The 19,448-nt window shown below is 46.7% G+C and overlaps 2 protein-coding genes across 6 annotated transcripts in view; one reads left to right on the forward strand and one right to left on the reverse strand.

The window, feature by feature from the left end:
- LOC118777528 (docking protein 2-like) overlaps positions 1 to 12,003 on the reverse strand; it is a 15,688-nt gene extending 3,685 nt beyond the window's left edge. The window contains exons 1-4 of the mRNA XM_036528555.1: positions 11,891 to 12,003; positions 4,150 to 4,292; positions 1,235 to 1,537; positions 611 to 689 (exon numbers count right to left, since the gene is read on the reverse strand). Coding sequence (XP_036384448.1) covers positions 611 to 689; positions 1,235 to 1,537; positions 4,150 to 4,209 — 442 coding nt within the window. The 5' untranslated portion in view covers positions 4,210 to 4,292; positions 11,891 to 12,003. The remainder of the gene's footprint in view (positions 1 to 610; positions 690 to 1,234; positions 1,538 to 4,149; positions 4,293 to 11,890) is intronic.
- The window catches only part of LOC118777527 (exportin-7-like), a 21,734-nt gene continuing 10,901 nt past the window's right edge, over positions 8,616 to 19,448 (forward strand). Inside the window, exons 1-10 of one of the 5 annotated variants that reach the window (XM_036528553.1) lie at positions 8,616 to 8,672; positions 12,914 to 13,060; positions 13,682 to 13,775; positions 14,515 to 14,681; positions 14,964 to 15,056; positions 16,820 to 16,924; positions 17,086 to 17,251; positions 17,457 to 17,530; positions 18,186 to 18,305; positions 18,997 to 19,143. In XM_036528553.1, the coding sequence (XP_036384446.1) occupies positions 8,655 to 8,672; positions 12,914 to 13,060; positions 13,682 to 13,775; positions 14,515 to 14,681; positions 14,964 to 15,056; positions 16,820 to 16,924; positions 17,086 to 17,251; positions 17,457 to 17,530; positions 18,186 to 18,305; positions 18,997 to 19,143 (1,131 nt within the window). In that variant the 5' untranslated portion in view covers positions 8,616 to 8,654. Of the gene's footprint in view, positions 8,673 to 11,015; positions 11,515 to 12,314; positions 12,415 to 12,913; positions 13,061 to 13,681; positions 13,776 to 14,514; positions 14,682 to 14,963; positions 15,057 to 16,819; positions 16,925 to 17,085; positions 17,252 to 17,456; positions 17,531 to 18,185; positions 18,306 to 18,996; positions 19,144 to 19,448 lie in introns of those variants that run through there. The other 4 variants (XM_036528554.1, XM_036528552.1, XM_036528550.1 and 1 more) reach the window with 4 other exon arrangements.

Raw genomic sequence — 19,448 nt, forward strand, 5'->3', positions numbered from 1 at the left:
AGGTGTCGAAGGGGTGCAGTTGTAGACACAACTAAGGCTGAGAAAGGTAATATTCTTTAAATTTTCTTAAAAGGTTTCAGTGTCTTTTTTTTTCTTTTTTGTGGCTGTTTTTTGCTCTTGGTGGATTTGTAATCTGTTCTTTAGTCAAAGTTACAATTAGAGATCTTTTGAAAACCTTCTGCCAGCCAAAGACTCGTCCAGGATCTGCCCTAATTGCAAGCTTACACATTACTGCATGGGGGCAAATGAGCCGATACTGATCTGGAGTCAGCGCTAAGGCAGATGCTCTGAGGCGCAGCGGCTGGTGCTCAGAGCAGCGCAGCAGGAAGTGGAGGCAGCTCTATTTTTACAGCCGGCAGTCTCACTTCAGCTTCATGGTGCCTACACGGCGTCTCGGGGTCAGGCCCGGCGTTTCGCTGCCAGCAGCGCTTTCCTCCAAGGTCCTGTGGGCCGCTGTGGGCTGCGGGGACCAGCCTGTCTCTCTCTCATTAGGCCTCAGTCCTGCTTCCCACTACAGCGGTGACGCGGGCCGGTTTCACAGGACATCACTGTGAAAGGGGGTGTTTGGGTTCGAAACGTTTTGTGAGGGGTGGCAGGAAGGACCACTCACCTGTGGAGCTCATGTACAGGGAGTTATCCACCATCCCGGACTCTACGCTGCTGTTGGCATTGGACCTGCCGCGGTTCACCTGAGGGAGGGGGGAGTAAGTGGGGGGGACAGCCATCAGGGGTCCACACTGTACATTCACAGGGTTCTGCTGGAGATTTCTGTGGGACAGATTCAGTGCTGCCCTGGGACAGGAGGTCTGTTGCAATGTGGACATTCAGAGCTTCAGATGCAGTGAGGCCTTATATGAATTCCCACAGAAACAGAAGCTGTTTAAGAACCATCTGTATCTACAATGAGCAATCAGAAAACACACCGATAACATAAACACACCATCTCCATCATGCCTAACGGTTGCTGATAACATCAGGGCAGTACTTGTGGCAATGTAAGTGTTTTGTTAAGTATTAAAGGGAAGGATGTGATTAATTCACCCACAGGGTCAAAGAATGACACAAAATATTCTGCCAGGAACATACCATTAAGTTGAAACAAACTATTAATCTAACGTTAACCCCTGGGTTCAATCAAAAGTGCCAGCCCGTCATATGCCAACAAGCAGTTGGATTAGTACATCAGTAGATGGATGTGGGCACGGTTGCGTCTGGGCTGACGAACCGAACTTACTGGGAAGGCGATCTCGCACAGCGTCCGGACCCAGTCGTCCAGCTCTGACGTCTCGACGGCGAACAGGAAGCGCTTCTCGGTGGTCTCCACGAGGAAAGCCCCGCAGTCTCGCGGACACGCCCCCACCCTTTCTTCCGACACGCGCACGAAGTCGCTGACGCGGATCACCCTCCTGCTCTCGCGCTTGGTGCGACTCCGCTCCGATCGCGACCTGTCGGCGTCGTCTTTGCATTCGAACAGCTCCATCCGCGACACCGAGCAGTTGCTGTCCCCGTAAACCAGTGACCACACCTTTTTCCATTTCTGTAATGCGGGGGTATGAAATAACAGTCCATCAGATTGATATTCCAAATTCTACATTCGACAAATTCCAAAATGGACTGATTTTGGAGAACATTTGCTAAAAAGCATTGAGAAACAACTGTTAAAAAGGTGATCAGTATGAGCGTGGATTCCTTGGTACACTCTTTTAACTTTCGTAAGTGTTATCTCTGAAATCAAAACATTTCCATTAGAAATTCAGAAATAAGTAGAAAAACGAAAACTAGAAAAGACAAACGCCCCACCCTCGCAACTTTTTGATGTGAACTTTTCCATGGTGTTGCTAGGTTACCAGAAGAGCGGTTCAGCCAAACAAGCTGTCAGTCACGCAGAGAGAGCGGTTCCAATATCTCCGGCCTGCTTCTTTCTTAAAGGCAAATGTGATCTTATTCTCTATTTCATTCTCTGTTCTCTATTTTATTTAATTTATTTAGTCACACTCTAAACCCTGCCTTTTTGCATGGCACATTGTGGTTAGTGTAACATTGTTTTACACGGTGGAACAGTAGTTCTTGGTTCTGTTTGTGTAAAGTCCTGTCTTTGTAAGTTTCTGCAGTGTAACTGGGCTGTTGTAGCATTTCGTTATGCATCGACACCATTGTTGTTTTTGTTACTGACATTTTCATTGATGCTGTTCATGTGGCCTTATGATTCGCGCGTGTGCACATCTCCTAATAAGTGAATAAAGTGTCTGTCAGACGAGTTACTGGAAAAGGAAAATGCAGGTCTATTTTTAGAGCTTTTAGTTCTGCATTTTCACATGTGCGGACATCATAAATATGCCTGGACATCAGAATGGCTCCTCATCAGCGCAAAATGCACAGCTCCACCATGAAACCAGCAGCCACCAAGAATTTTATAATGTGCCCCTCAGTTAAAACTCAGCTGATTCTAATCTGATGAGCGGTAGCAAAAACAGCCCCCCTATACTTAAAATCTTCCATCACACCCTACTGTCCTGCCAGACCACTGTGTGGTCACCTTTTAGTCCCCTCCTAGAAGAGATGCTCATTTCGATCACATGCCTTCCCTGCTCTTTCCTTCAAACGATGGAATGAACTTCCCACAACTGTAAGAACAGCAGGATCATTGTCCTTCTTCTGGAACAGACTCAAAACCCGCATACAGTATTCATGCTACATCTGAACTCTGAACTCTGATCTCTCACCATCCTGTCACAGTAATACAAGCTGGAATAGCAGTGAAATTTATTGTGATTTCAGGGTAGAAGATGTGAGCCTGGTGGCACTTCAAGCGTTTGCAGAAGTATAAGATCAGTGGTAAAAGCATTATGGCCAAACGATAGCTGGAGATTAGCAGTAACGGTGTAAGGTTGAGCGCCCTGAGACAGCACTTATACCCTTTATGCCCGTGTTCCCCACAGTGGCACCACATTTAAAGGATGGCACTAGTAATTCAGCAGCTGTGTGGTTAATAGCCTGACCCTACTGAATGCATTTCTAAAACCTCACTCTGGTTAAGAGTGTCCGCCAGATGGATACATGTAAATGAAACGGTTTGGTTTGATCCTCCATAAATGCCACGCAGACAGAATCTTCTCTTCTCGCTGTTTTTGGATCAGTTCTGGATCTTCTTTTACATACAGTAATGGTTGTCTTTGGTTTTATGCAAAGACTGCTACTGGATCAGAGCCTAGAGCTTGTAAGGGCCACCCACTTGTGTGTGTTTAATACATCCAATTAAAACCTCATACGTACTTACATTTTCAGTAATTCATTAATTGGCAATGAATTATCACATACTGAACCCTCACAGAGGGTTTCATTCTGAGCCCATTTTAAATACACATGTTAAATAAAAAATGAGGAAGACGGCAGAAAGCAGACCCTTTTAAATTCTTACATAAGAAAAGCAGCACACATCAGAGTGTGAGTACCAGAGCAGTGTGCTCCTTATTCCTGAAGAATTAGTCCTTGTTACTGTAGTGAGCATACAGTGCATATTACTCATACAAACTGTATTTTAATGAGGGGACAGCCAAGGCTGTTAAAGAAAACACATTTCAGTACATCACAGTGGACCAACTTCATCATCATTTCAACAAATCCAACAGCATTATAAATTATCAATCCAAAGCTTGGATTGATTTGGAACAGTGTGAAACAGATTACAGTGCAAAGCCAAACCTTTGGAAAAAACTGTATGGAAATAAACTTTCATTCAGGCTGCCAGTTTAAATGAAATCAATGTTTTCGTCATTACATTGTAAGAATAGAATAACCTCAGAGATACCATTCCACCTCTTTGCATACCAGAATTAGCCACAAATGCTGAAAAATATCAGTGTGGAATGCTGTGCTGTTCCATAATGTTTTCACATTTTTTAAAGTCTTAATTTTAGTTTACTACTGCTGGGCAGAGAGAGCCATATCTGAAATACCACTTGCGTTTCACATGTGCAATTAAAATAAGTGATTTTTAAATAAATTTTAAATCAACAAAGCCGTGTGTTTGCCTGGAAAAGCAGAAGAGTTCAGAGCAGAATTTGAGCGCTGTGGGAGAGATCTCTATCTCCCGCGCTGTTAGGCTGTGGTTAGTGAGCTGAGAGCTGTCAGAGAGGAGTGCAGTCTCACCTTCCCAAACTTCTGCTGTTGCATGTACAGCATGCCCCTCTTCCTGATGTCCTCCTCCATGGTGCCCCGCTCTGTGCTGCCTCGCGCCCTCACCGGGGCCACTGGCTGTCCCCGCAGTCCTCCGAGCTCTGAGCGGGTGACGTCTGTGACACAGTGACACCCAGGCCACAAGTTCCCCAATGATCATACTTCCTGTAAACTGTGCTCTAAATGGGTGTGTGTGTGTGTGTGTGTGTGTGTGTCTGTGTCTGTGTGTGTCCGCATGAGTGTGTGTGTGTGTGTGTGTACAGATGTGCAGTACCACTCATATGGCATTAGCCAATGAAAATGTAATTTCACAGCCACTCTTTATTCATTGTGTGGTCAGACAAGTGCAGTGACTTTGACCTTGTTCTCAGACCAGACAGGAACTGGCTAATCTGATATATAAACTGTCCCATACACTGTACATGTGAGCAGCCAGACCAGTAAGGCCTTCCTTACTTCCTTAGGTTGCTAAACATATAGTCTTGCTTGAGGTGGGTGTGATCAGCAGATAACATGGTGGAGATATTGAAGTCACTCCAGCTGTGGTTTTGTCTTTGTCAAATTTATGTCAGTGTGACTATGTCCTGTATTATTTATGATATACCAAGCAGCCATGCACTTGGTTATAGGCTCATTTAGTGTATGATTATAGCATGGTACATCATTTACATTTTCCGTGTATTCATTGGCAGACACTCTTACCCAGAGCAACTTGCGAGGTGTGTTCAACAGGGTTAGCCAATTAGCCACTCAGATACTGAACCACTACAGCCATCCATACAGTATAGCTGTTGTATTTTGTCAGATTTTTTTAAATATACAAAAAAATGTTTTTCCTCCTATGGAGTTACAGTTCTTTAAGACTAAGGTTTAACTTAAGTCATTCTTTGACAGAAAGAAGTGAAATTTCTTTGACAGTGATATTCCAGTGTTTCACATGGTGTCAGTCACGGGGTCCGGGTTCGTCAGCGGTCACAGAGGTTATTTCTACAGACTGAGGGAGAAGTGCTTCTCAGACTCTGTGCAATGCTGCCTTTCATGAGAGAGCATGAGTCATCAAGCGTTCTCTTAAATCACATGAAGAAAAACGACATAGGGGCTTAACGTGGAGAGAAGACTAGAAAACGGCAACTGCTCTCTCTTCCGCTGCTGATCGAACGTTGTTAGAAACTTACTGGGACTCGACATAACTTACCCTCTGGAAATCATACGTGGTAGACCGACTTAGTGTTTTGCTGTTTTAAGGTGGCAGCCTATGTTTGCCTGCATCTGAAAATGACCCAGGGGACAATAACCAGCCTGACTGCTGCTCAAATACACAAGCCTCTGCCTGTTGGATCTGGTCTGTTTAGAGAAGCTTGTCCTCCTTTTGCTGAACGTGTGAGCTTGCGCACAGTGGACAGGGTGTCATTTCTCTCCACTCTCTCAGCTGTAGGTGGCTAATGACATGGCTGGAACTGAACCCAGGCTGTTGCGATGAGCTTGTTCTTGGAACAAGAGCCCCGCCCACTGAGCCACTCGGGAGCCAATCAGGGGAAGTTAAAAAACAGCAGCAGTTCCATGCCGCCCCCCCCCCCCCCCCCCCCCCCCCAATTTCCCCTCAGGCCTACAGCATACAAAGCTCTGCTGGTACACATCAGTTGACTCCAGCTGCTCCAAAGAAGAAAAAAAGAAAATCAGTGAGTGTTATTGTAAGCAAGTGAATAATGCAATGCACCAGATACATTATCCAAAGACTTCCTGAGAGCACAAGTGAAAGGACTCCTCAGCCTGACAGCTATGAGAAACAGGAGGGAGAGATACCCACAGATGTGCAGAGATAGGCTCACCGTCCAGAGGGTGGGAAAATACAGACAAAACCAGGATCTGTGCTAAATACTGACCAATGAGGACCAATACTAAACATATACAGAACGAAGCATTCTGCAAAATGCAGACAGAATTAATTTGTTTTTAATAAAAAAAAAGACGCTGAGCCATGATGTAGGACACCAAATCTTTACACTAACGTCAATGATTTCAGACATTTGGTTTGACAGAAATGCTTCGGGAGATTCTGCAGACCCGTTACCTGTATCCTTGCATTGAATCACATTTTCGAAATCAAGTTTAATAACACAGTTCTCTCCACTGCACTCCCTCCTCGCTCCCGAGAATGGCATCCCTCCAGGATAATTGTACTCTTATAAGCGATTTATTCTTAAAAGAGCAATTCCAAATGAAGGGGTACAATGAACATTTATGTTTTAACTGGGTATTTCTCTTAATGAATTGTATTTTGACCTTAGCTAAGTTCTTAGGTAAGTATCCTGTATTTTTATAGAATCCTTCATTAAATAAATACTCTCACCTGCTGCATTTCTTTCATTGCTCTTAAGACTATGGTTAGAACTCAGACGGGGCTTCCTTCGTTCCTTCCTTCGTTCCTTCGTTCCTTCCTTGTTTGCCATTGTTCTCTGTGGATTACCATATTGCATGTTGTGGACTGCTTGTTTCTTACGAGCGGAGTTTTTACGGAGCGCTGGTACAGAACGATTTTGTCCCCGGAACGCGGGTTTACCAGGAAATATGAGACGCGTTATACATATGGCCAGTTTCACCACAAGATGTCAGTATCATATAAAGATTTACGGACCTGAGCATTATTCTGTCGTAAAATATTTACACTGATAGAAAATCAAATTTTAGCGCTTATTGTAAACTACATTAGGCATTTCCCGTTTTTCTACAATATTGGGAAGCGTAATTTTGCATCAAAGGAATGTCTTATTAAGTTTGCATGCTGCAATTTTGCCTGTACTAAAGGATTAGATAAAAATTGTCTTATTTTGCCAGTTTTTGAAGTGTACCAAAGTAGACAAGTTAATTGAATACCCCTAACACACCTTTCACACAGCTGCAATGCTGTAGTAGCCTCTAACTGCTTGTGCCGTGACATATTTTGGAAAGCGTTTTTCACAAATTGTTTAGAAACGATTCTAAACAGGATCCTAAAATAGGACATCTGCATCATCAGCGCACCCACCCCCTGCCCTGCAGATTTCCAACTTTATGGTGATCTGAAAAGTGCAAACGTTTTGCCGCAAAGATAGTCTAAGCTTCAGGGCAACCGAGTAGCAGAGCGGGGTGACTAAGATTTACACCTGCTGGCCTTTGTCGGAAAGTTACTGCTTATGGGATTTGAGACGTGGAACAAGTCAGACAGTCAGCAGGCCGACTGGGACACAGAACATCCTGTCAGCCAGACGGATGATCCCGCGTCTTACTCCCGTGTCTCTCAACCCTGATCCGAACCGCGGCATGCAAATGTATTGCAGCTGAGTGCTACGTTTATTAGCCGTGATTAAGATGTTAATTGTATCCTGATCTGGAGTTTAAATCTCCAGAGAGGTATCGATTGTAAGTAGGCTATTATGTAAACGAACTGTATCGGCGAGAAAAGTGCAAATTCAGGGCTCTTTCCACCAAATTAATATTTATTTAGTACCTAATTGCATTTGCTAATTAAGGTCAGGCCTCGTTATAACAGATACCACAATAACAAAGTAAAACAGCGAATGCCGGGCGCGGGCACGCACATGATATCGGCCAAACGTGCCGCTCACACGCAGACCATCAGGCAAGCGAGACAGCTGCTGTCTGTGCGAATGAGCAGCGTCTCCCGGCGCGGTACCGGGAGCGCTTCTCCATAGAACACCCTCCATCGGTAGTTTTGTAGCTGCCTGAAATGTATTTTTGTTTGTGTCCCACGCAGCGGCAGCACAATGTGTCTCAAAGAGACAGCGACACGCATTCTGTTCCAGGATTACCTCGCACAACACGTCAGCTCCAGCTGACTGCAACGGTTTATGACGATAGACATATGCGAGAACAACAGAAGTACATCTGATCGTAATCCATTTTTTTGCAGGATACTAGTTACAGTTTATTTACAGTTTACTTAATTGGTTCTAATTGAAAATGCCAAGTGCTATTTAAGGACTCTGTCTAGCAAGAACAATTATAATTAAACTGCAATGTTCAAGTTCACTATAAACTTTACAGTGCATAATCCAGATGGTAGTAGGCCTATAAACACGAAACATAGATACAGCTGCATGCCATGTTCTAAGCAACGAAATGTTCAATAATAAATGAAATCTGTTATGGTCTGAATTCAGTTTAATCTGAAATTTGTCCACTAATTTTCCACATTGTCTGCCATAACCGAGTTTACTGGTTGCGACAAGATACAACCCAAAACACCAAACTAGCCACCCGTCGGAATATGAGATTTCCCTTTAAGAGCCATGTAAACAAAGACCCGCTATTGACGCTGAGGCAAAGAATATTTCGTGCGAGGTCGTATTCTTAAAAAATGCGTAGCATCCTCGAATGCGAAAGTAGCGTGCGCTAATTGCGTAAGTGTGCAATAGAATTTGGGCATTTGCGCGCATGCTCTGTGCCGGGGGGAGTGAGAGGAGCATGAATGGAGCAAAATGGCGGATCATGTGCAGGTAACTGGAGGCTTATGTTTTGATAATGTGTAAATATAATCTGGATGATGCGCTTGACGTATTTGGGGATTTGAAAGCAGCCGTAAAAAATAGCGTCTTGATGCATTAAAGAATTTGACAAAAATGCAGGTTAGTGTGCACTATTGTGGTGGCGACCATCAGAGGATGTTGACTTGTGGCCTGTCATGCCCATTGCTTCAGATGCGTTACAACTGGGTAATGAGAATAAGAAAAAAACATTTCTGTTTGGCGCAGGGGCATGACACCTCGACTCTACCACTGTTACGTTGTAATGGCTAGACGTGTAAGAGAGACTGTTTTCAGTACGATGTGAACAAGACCCCGTGAAGCTAGCTATCCAACGCTTTGGCCTGTTGTTAGTTTGGGGAATTAGAGAAAAATCCAAACTCTGCTTGCCACATGCACACCGCCTGTGCCATCGCTCGGCTGCAGGTCAAAATTCAGTTGCATGTTTGCTAAGCAGCTAACTACTTCTGGGATTGAGCAGCTAGCGAGTTGACTTTGAGATCCTGCTAGCCTCGTCTGCAATGACAGGTTTATTTGGCTAGCCATCAGCAACACGCAAACTTACGCCAGCCAAGCAATCGCATCAAAGCCATCTAGCTAATATTCCACAACATTGTCATTGGATTACATCGGATTTAATTGACCATTAGAACGATTTTGTTTGTAACATGGTGGCTTGCTAATGCCGAAAACGATATGAACGGTCAGGGAGGGTAACCGGCTAGCACATAGGCAGGAAATCCGCAATTGACCGGCGCAAAGCAGTGCACCCAAGGATGTGGCTAAAGCTTTAGCTGCAAGATGGGTAGCAGTGTCCCTCAGCTGTAGCTAGCTAAACACATATAAAGCATTGAATTAATGGGTGCGCAGTGTAGCTCTTGATTTCGATGATGACCGTCCGAAATAAAACCCAATTCTGCTGATTTAGCTAAGGGCTAGGCTGTCAAACCTGTAATCTTATTAGTTAGCTAGCTAGTAGCTACCCATTTAGCATTACCAACTTTCACGTGCGTCCTGTAACTCTTGACATTACCTACGTCTCAAATTGAGTATTAAAAAAACGACCAAACAACAATACAACTAGCCCGGTGGGTGTTGCGTGCTGGCTGCTTTTTTTACAGGTTTCTTCTTTAAAGAATATATCGAAAGTTGTAGCATGTCACATGCAGGCAGCCGGCTAGCCGGTTAGCTCAGTATTGTATTAGGCCTTTGCTGGCCAGATAGTTGGGTAACAAAACACAAGTGATAACGCACTGCTCAGTGAGGGGAATGAAATGGCTCCGGGACACAGTTTCTTCTGTCTGTCACTGTTTCCTTCTAGTTTCTTGTTAGCTTGCTTGCTGTCAGCGTTTAGCAGCTCCATTTCCCTGTACCGGGTGGCTAGCCAGCTCTTACAGTGGGTGAGCGACCACTTGCAGTAAAAACTGACATGCTTCAGTCCGTACCCGTTGTACAGCTGAGCAGTTCAGCATTAATACGTACCTAAATACGGGGGTAATTTTCTAAAAAAAAAAAAAAAAAAACTGTAGGAGAATGTTTACATAGATAGTGTTTCTAATGTTCTACGCGGTGACGCAAGGATCGCTGGGAAGCTAACTAGAGAGTTATAAAACTACATTTCATTAGGACAGCCTGAATTGGCTTCCAGTTTCCTCTTAACTGGCGTTCCAAATGATATCGCTAAAATATGTTTTCGGAGACCCTTATTTTTTCTTGAGATTTGAGGAAAGCTAGCCAGGAGCACCGTGTGAGTTCATTAACGGGCAAGCTTTCGTTTTCTTTTGGACGCTGGCCCGACACCTGATGATATCTCAGGGGCGGATTCCTTCATATTCTCGGTGTGCTGCTTTTCCTTTATCTGGCTGTTATCTCCCTGCTTATCAAGGAGTAAAAGTTTGATGTGAAACATGTGGATATAATGGGTGAGAGTAAAAATTCAGATCTTTTTCATACTATATGCGATGTAAAGCATAAGTGTGAATATTGAGTTACCTGCAGTAGTAACAGATATTCACACTGGCTCTGTATTGTTAAAGTATTGCATGCTTTACGTCCTATTACGTTACATTATATTAGTGCCATTTTGTAAACACTCTTATCTAGAGTGACTTATATAGGTTAAAGTTTTACATGCTATGCATTTATACAGCTGGATGTTTACTGAGGCGGGTCTGAGAAAAGTATCTCGTTCAACAGTACAGCAGCAGTGCCCCAGCAGGGAACTGAACCAGCAATCTTTCAGTTATGAGCCCTGCTCCTTACCACTATGCTACACTGCCACATCCCATATCACTTTTGTTTTTCCACTTTGAATCAGTAAGAGTTTTGAGATGTGGTGAGCAGAATTGGATAGTCTTTCTCACAGGTTGTGATGGGAGTGTGTAAGACGTGCTTTGTCTCCTGAGTGCAGCCTGCAGGCGTCTGGTCTGAGTGCTTCCTAAGAACACGGAGACGACTTGCCCTTTGACCTGGACTTCCTTCCTCCACGTGTAGTCATTGTGACTCTGCTTTTTTTCCCCTGCCGTCGGCTGTCAGCTGTAACTCTTAGCTTTTTCCAGGTCTGGTTACACAGACTCCGCCGGAGCCTGGCAGTGAGTAACGGATGCTCTGGTTACACAGCCTCCGCCGGAGCCTGGCGGTGGGTAACGGATGCCTCTGCAGGTCTGCAGGTGTGCAGGTCTCCCGTTACTCTGCTCATGCTGTGTTCAGAATGAGGATGGCCAACGTCTGCTGATTGGCAGATTTTCTGTTACTGTATCGGCCTGTCTGTGACATGTCTTCCCCACTCCTGAGTCCAGCTTTGGGCAGGGTGCAGGTGGGTAGCAGTCACGGGCAGGAAAGGGCAGGTTGGGGGGGGGGGTTACAAGGTTCAAGTGTGTTGTTGAATTCAGCTGTTTTACGAGGGCGGATGAAGTCCTGAAATGTTTGTAGATTTTATATTATTTATGCTACAGAATTTCATATGTTTTTGTGTATTTTTGTGTTTTTACCAAAGAATGTGGGAAAGTAGGTGACCAATGTAAGCAGCTTATCTTCAGATGATGATGATGATCATCATCATCTGTCATTATTTGTCAATGGCCAATCATATGGCTCAGTAAATTAAAAAAACACTGTTCTTGTTTTGGTCAAAACACTTGTGAAGTTTGTCAGTGACGTCTTTGTGCGTGTTATCTGGGGGTGGAACTGACCTGGGATCTGTGTGTAACGCAGTTCCTCATGCAGGCAGGTGTTGAGTAATTCCACCTCAAGGATGGATTCTTGTCTTGCTGAATCTTATAAAAGTCCATCTCCATTTGAAACATCCTTACCCCCTGACAGTTTGAACTTTTATTTCTCTGAAGTAAGCAGGCGTTTAAGCATGGTTGTGCATATTAAAATATTGTGGGTCACTTTTAGTTATGTAATTTAAAAAGTACAGAAAGTCCTAGTTGACTCTTGCTGTGTCTGAGCAGAGCCAGCCTTATCACTCTTTCGCAGCCCTGTCTGTCTCTCCCCTCGCTCCTGTTTTATCTCGTAGGATCCGAAACACTGGCCCCCCAGGAGGGCAACACCCTCCCAGCTGATGGCATGTTTGGTGCGTGGCGCTGTGGGGCCAGTCTGAGGAGAATCCGTTGGGCGCACACACGGGGAGATGCTAGCCTCCACGCTAGATAGCGTTTCCCCTCTCTGTGTCTCTGGGCAGTCAGGACACAGCCAGCAATCGTTTGTTTCTGTACGTCTTCGACGATGTTGGCGGAAAATGTCTTGTTTTGGGGACTGCAACTGACTTTGTGGAGACCAGACTGAGCTGTTACCGATAGGATAGCCGATATCTGTTTCTCAGCTGTTTCCTTCCTGCATTGTTTATCTAGTGTTGACATTTCTGTAAAATTTTATAACTCAGAGACCGATGTTGGCAAAACCGTATTGATCCATCCGACAGAATGGAGGCGGCGCGATTGTGCGGAAGTCCGAAACCTGAGAGCGTGGACGACGGCACTTTTTCTAAAAATGTTTTTATCTGATTAGTGTGTGTGTGCGTGTGTGTTTGCTTGCGGCGTGTGTGTGTGTGCGTGCGTGTGTGTGTGTGCGTGCGTGTGTGTGTGTGTGTTTGCGTGCGTGCGTGCGTGCGTGCGTGCGTGCGTGCGTGCGTGCGTGCGTGCGTGCGTGCGTGCGTGCGTGCGTGTGTGTGTGTGTGTGTGTGCGCGTGCGTGTGTGTTTGTGTCTTGCAGAGTCTGGCTCAGCTGGAGATCCTGTGCAAACAGCTGTATGAGAGCACGGACACATCGACGAGGCTGCAGGCGGAGAAGGCCCTGGTGGAGTTCACCAACAGCCCCGACTGCCTGAGCAAGTGCCAGCTCCTCCTGGAGAGAGGCAGCGTGAGTGCCTAGCTCACTTCCTGTCTGTGTGGGACCATGCTTCCTGTCTGTGGGAATGTGCTTCCTGTCTGTGGGAGTGTGCTTCCTGTCTGTGGGAGTGTGCTTCCTGTCTGTGGGAGTGTGCTTCCTGTCTGTGGGAATGTGCTTCCTGTCTGTGGGAATGTGCTTCCTGTCTGTGGGAATGTGCTTCCTGTCTGTGTGGGAACGTGCTTCCTGTCTGTGTGGGAGTGTGCTTCCTGTCTGTGGGAGTGTGCTTCCTGTCTGTTCCTGTCTGTGGGAGTGTGCTTCCTGTCTGTGTGGGAGTGTGCTTCCTGTCTGTGTGGGAGTGTGCTTCCTGTCTGTGGGGGTGTGCTTCCTGTCTGTGGGAATGTGCTTCCTGTCTGTGGGAATGTGCTTCCTGTCTGTGTGGGAACGTGCTTCCTGTCTGTGGGAACGTGCTTCCTGTCTTTGGGAATTAATTTCCTGTCTGCTTGGAAACGTGCTTCCCGGTTGTGTGGGAGCACAGGTCCACACTTAATGGCATACTTGCGTAGGTGCAGATCTCTCCCTTTGATTGGATGGAATCTGTATGTTTTGCGTGTGGCTGCGACTGGATCCTGACGCTGTTTCTCTATGTTTCAGTCCTCTTATTCCCAGCTGCTGGCCGCCACATGTCTTTCCAAACTGGTGTCACGCACCAGCAACCCTCTCCCACTGGAGCAGCGCATTGACATCCGTGAGTCGCAGGGTTCTCCTGGGGGGGGGCAGCAGACGTAGCCTGCAGCAGACAGACAGCATGCTGTCTGCGCGGCTGGCTGTGTGGATGGCAGCTCTATATGACGAAATGTGCTGTGAGATTCCTGTAAGCAGCAGGGTTTCTGTTCTCTGATTGCTCATGTTAAACGCTCATTAAACGCTCATGTCATCCCTGCGTTCGGGATTGTCTGTGTGTGGTGACCCAGGAGAAGACGACACTGCCGCACCAGACACTGCAGTGCTTCAGACTGACTGACGCTGATAAAGGTTCTGCACCTGTGAGGTTTTCGGCAAACGCATCAGAGAGGATGTGCTTAGAGTAAACTGACCAACAGGCCGTCCTGCTTGTGCAGATAGCTTTTTGTTTGTTTTGGGACTGAAGTGGTAAACCTGTCTGATCGAGAAATCGGCATTGGTGAAATGGTGCTGGTTGGCGCGTGAGTGTATCCGTGGGAATGGCTTGATTCTGTGTTTGTTTTTCAGTTTTGATTAAATGTCGTCCCATGGTGCTTGAAAATGCTTTCATCCTGTAAAATTTCCTACTGTTCCATGAAAAGAAGAGTACAGAATTTGTATTGCTCAAAATGTATTAAAGATCAAAAATATATCCTTAAAGTGTTATTAAAATGTCTTGGGAAAGGTCTGATGTGAATGGGAGCCGTCTCGGTTTGATTGGCCGGCGGTTTTGGCGCTCTCACTAACCCCGCCTCTCTCCCCAGGGAACTATGTGCTGAATTACCTGGCGACGCGGCCGAAGCTGGCGGCCTTCGTCACGCAGGCTCTGATCCAGCTGCACGCACGCATCACCAAGCTGGGCTGGTTCGACTGCCAGAAGGAGGACTATGTGTTCCGCAACGTCATCGCCGACGTCACCCGCTTCCTGCAGGTACCCCCTCTCCCCTCCTCCTCCTCCTCCTCTTCCTCCTTCTGATGTGCGTGGGGTTCGGTGGGGGTCGGGTAGCAGCCAGGAGGAGCTCGGCTGAGCCCCCAAATATGGCGACCTGTGGTGGTCAGGTCTTGCGTCCAGGAAGCGTGCAGAGGTCAGTGTGGTTCCTGGCCCAGTGGAGCATCTGTGTGTCTGTACTCACAGAGGTCTTCTGAGGCTCTCGCACTAACCACAGGGTCCGTCTGTCTGTCTGTGTGTCCGTCTGTCTGTGTGTCGTTACAGGACAGTGTTGAGCACTGCATCATAGGAGTTACTATTCTTTCCCAGCTAACCAATGAGATTAACCAAGTAAGTTCCTCGGCGCTCCTGTCTGACGTAAGTGATGTTTTTTCCCATCATCCTCTGCTGTGTGAGCGCTCGCGCTGCTTTGCTTGCGGGTAAGGCTCTTTCTTCCTCCTTTAGTTTCCCCCATCTGCTGGCCAGAGAGCAGAACAGAGCGTTCAGAGAAGCGTTTCAGGAATGCAGAATCCATTACCTCCACCCCATTGTGTTCCCCCAGCTGTCGTGTCTTTTTAAAATGATAAAATAATAAAAGAGATGACGAGAAGAGGCTGCCGGGCTTGTTTCACCTGTGTGTAAAATAGTGACAGTAAAGCTTTGATATTCGCAGATGCTCCCCTCAGTCTGAGAGGAGCCTGTTGGAGTGGTTCTGCCTTCCTGTATAAAGAGTACCGCCTTGAAATAAGTGTCTTGTACTATATGGCATTTTCTTTTGTATTTAATTACCTGGAAGGCGGAACCGCAGCATTTGCTCATTTACTTGAAGAAATGCGTCCATGGGAAGGTTCAGCCTTCTGTCCATATGGCGATTTTAGGACAAGCGTAACAAACGAATCAAAATACCTCAGAAGCGTTAAAAATCCTGAGTCTGGGTGCTACAAAGGGAGTCAGGGTGCGAAGTGAAAAATAAAAATAAACTGAACGGCATGACTGACCGTATTAAGGCTTCTGATTGGTCAACAGCAAAAAAAAATTTGCCCTGAATGATGCCTGTCCTAAAAGCTTGTTCTGGACAGAGGCCCTCCGTGCCGGGGAGGGGGCAACACATGGGGTGTTTGTAACGTTTCTCAGCCTAAACGGGGGGGGGGCACTTTAACATGGTTAATGTGTGTTTATGCTCTCTGGTAGCAGCTCATCTGATGTGTGGCTTTGCGTAGAAGAACAGTACTCTTAGGGAAAGGATAGAAAATGCTCTTCTGAAATCCTGTGGCACATCTGGGAAGTCTCAGAATCTGTGTAACTTAGTAACTTGGTGGCTAGGACTACAGACATGGCTTTAACATTATAGCTGGACAGGGGTGCGGGTTGGATCAACCTGAGCATTTGGTAGCCAGGAAACCCCATCAAAAAAATGTGTTGTGGGTTGTGTCTTCTACTCTCTACAGTGGTATGTGATTGGTTCACATTCAGCCTTTCCCACTGTAGAGCTGGGACCAGGCTGGCTCATAATTCCTATTTCGACATAAATAATTATTCATGATTTTTGGTGGATTCCTCTGCTGTTCCAAGATTATTTAGGGTTTAAAAAATTTCATTGAAATTCATGAAATTATATATTTTAAAAGGCTTAGGTTCCCAGCAGCTCTGTTGATATGAGTTACATGTGTAATACGTTAATACATCACAGCATAATGTCTGCAGCTCACAATGGAAATGGAAATGGAAGAAGGGCCTTTTAACAGCGTAACTGCAGTCGTGGAGCTTCTGTGTGGCAGCTGCTTGGCAGAGTGACATGACAGCGTATTAACCGCTGAGCCAATCATTTCACACCAAACAGACGAGCCCGTGGGGCTAATAGCTGTACTGGGTGTAGCTGTGTCCTTTATGTTTAGTCACGTTAATTAATCTAAGCATATCGGCACAGAGACCTGAAATCAGAAATCAGTTGGAACTCTTTACCCTTCCCGGCAGTTCTTGTAAAAGTATTAGCGCATTTATCAAGGAGAGTGATGTTACTTTGTACCTCTGTACTGTAAAACGGCACAGCTGTGAGCTGTTCGAGGAATGTTTAAGTGCAGGGAGGTGTTAGTGCTGTGTCTGCGTCGGTGTTTCCTCTAACACTCCTGTGCTGCCTGCAGGCAGACGCCACACACCCCCTGACCAAACACAGGAAGATCGCATCATCGTTCAGAGACTCCTCCCTCTTCGACATCTTCACCCTGTCCTGCAACCTGCTGAAACAGGTGAGGGAGAGCCGTGCTGAACCAGCCCTTAGTACCACCTGCAAAATGGTGGTGTGTGTGTGTGACAGTCTGTGTCTGTAGTGTGTGTAACACTAAGAACTGTGTGTGTGTGTGTGTGTGTGTGTGTGTGTGTGTGTGTGCGCATGTGTGTGTCCCCGCAGGCCTCGGGGAAGAACCTGAATCTGAACGATGAGAGTCAGCACGGCCTGCTCATGCAGCTCCTCAAACTGGCGCACAACTGTCTCAACTTCGACTTCATCGGCACCTCCACCGACGAGTCCTCCGACGACCTGTGCACCGTACAGATCCCCACCAGCTGGAGATCCGGTGAGTGGGTGGGGGTGTCAGGCTGGGAGAGGGAGAAACACGGGCGGGGGGGGGGGGGGGGGGGGTCAGTTAGTCTGGGAGAGGGAGTTAGAGTCAGTCTGAGGAAGAGAGAGTGTTAGTCTAAGAGAGAGGAAGTTGTGTTGTGTCTGTTGACTGCTGAGTGTTGCTCTAATTTATCTAACATGGTGCTTCCTTTGTTTTGCAGCGTTCTTGGACTCTTCCACCCTGCAGCTGTTTTTTGACTTGTATCATTCCATCCCTCCGTCCCTGTCTCCCCTGGTGAGTGGGGGGTGTGCCGGGGTCAGGGGTCATCCGGGGTCAGAGGTCACCCGGGTTACTCTCAGCTGTAGTGACACCAAGAAGTGCGTCGCTCAGCACTTTAGCATAGCAGCACGGCGCTGCCCTGTCTGCAGCTGCGGGGCATTTCACACTGGAGAAACTCGTCCCTTTCAGAGTGAACCTGCTCTGGGGAGCTGCAGTGTGTGGGAAGCCCAGGGGTATAGCCTAGCAAGGCTAACATGGCTAACGAGGTTGTCGAGGAATCTTTCCTCAACATGCACCGTCTGTACATCGGGAGGAAGGAAAGGAAAGCTGGTGCTGTGTTGTCATATCTACTTGATCTGTCAGGGTCATTAGTGGTCTGATGCGTTTTAGAAGTGAAGCTCAGAACACTGTGGAGTCGGAGTCGGGTCTCGATTGGGAGGCAGTGATGTCTGGCTGAAAACCAGTGTAAAAACTGCATTTGTTGTGCAGGTTCCTTTCTTTACTGTTTTCTTAGATGTGTCCTTGCATGGCAGTCAGAGACAGGCACTGTGCACATAGCCCAGAATGCATTGCAGCAGGTATTGTGACGTTGGATGCCTCCTTCCTGGGTTTGGCTCTGCGGCCTCATTGCAGGGGGGTTTAATGGCAGTTTTGGCGTGTCTCTTCCCAGGTCTTGTCATGTTTAGTGCAAATCGCGTCTGTCCGAAGATCGCTCTTCAACAACGCGGAGAGGGCCAAGTTCCTCTCACACCTGGTGGACGGGGTGAAGAGGATACTGGAGAACCCACAGGTAACGCTCACCTTCCTCAGCGCCGCACACCCGAGGTCTCTGTGGCAACCAACACAACGCATCACACACACACACACACACACACACACACACACATACACACGGTACACAGCCACGTATAGAATCGGCACACCTTTAAATTCCAGCAGAAGATAATTTTTAACCGACATAAACATCTGCAGCTGACAGGCTATGCCGGCCCAGCCGGGGCTCTGATTAGCGCTGACTGCAGTGAGTTTCAGTTCACTGGCCTGAGAACCTGTTTCTCTCTGTGTCAGTTTGGAAAGGAGAAGCTGTGAGTTAGTTCTGAAAGTGCTGCTGCTTTAAAGTTTTCCCCCGGTGTGTGTCAGCAGCGCTGTCGTTAAACGCTCTGAGGTCGGTCAGGTCTGTGTGATGTGGTTGCTGTGGTGCAGGCATCGTGTGCGATGTTTCTCCCTGCGTCTTCCGTTAGACAGAGCGGGGGCGACACAGCCGTAAGCTCCCAGGCATCCAGTGTAGTGCTGATAAACCTACAGAGTGATGTCATTACTGATGCTGAATGAGGCTTTGAACGGTGGCCTGGCCTGGAGGCGATGGTGCTCTTGGGAGAGTGGGGAGAGCTGGCAGTTCATCCAGACCGCTCGCTGCGGAGGTTTGGTGGCTTAAATTGCCCTGTGTTTGAGGGGAGTTTCTCTGTTTTTTTTTTCCCCAGAGCTTATCAGATCCAAACAACTACCACGAGTTCTGCCGACTGCTGGCCAGGCTAAAGAGCAACTACCAGCTGGGCGAACTGGTGAAAGTGGAGAATTACCCAGAAGTTATAAGGTTGATAGCGAACTTCACTGTGACCAGCCTACAGGTGAGTGGGGTGGGTGGGGCTGAGCTGTTATAATGGGCCAATATGAGGGAAGACACGTGTCACATGGTGCTGAATTGAACTTGAATCCGTTGAGGTGTGTCCTGTGAGATGTGTGTTGTGTGTGTGGCTTGAAATACCAGTTCATTGCTTGTTGGTAATTATTCACAGTTGCATTTCTTACAGTTTATCCCATAGTGTGAATCTGTCTGCTTTTTTGTAGATTATATCAGATTATGTATTATATTATTGTGCCTTATAGGGAACGTTATACAGTCATGTCTGCAGCTGATGCATTTCTCAGACCA

Source organism: Megalops cyprinoides, chromosome 5 (assembly GCF_013368585.1).
Source record: "Megalops cyprinoides isolate fMegCyp1 chromosome 5, fMegCyp1.pri, whole genome shotgun sequence".
In the NCBI taxonomy this organism is placed as follows: Eukaryota; Metazoa; Chordata; class Actinopteri; order Elopiformes; family Megalopidae; genus Megalops; species Megalops cyprinoides.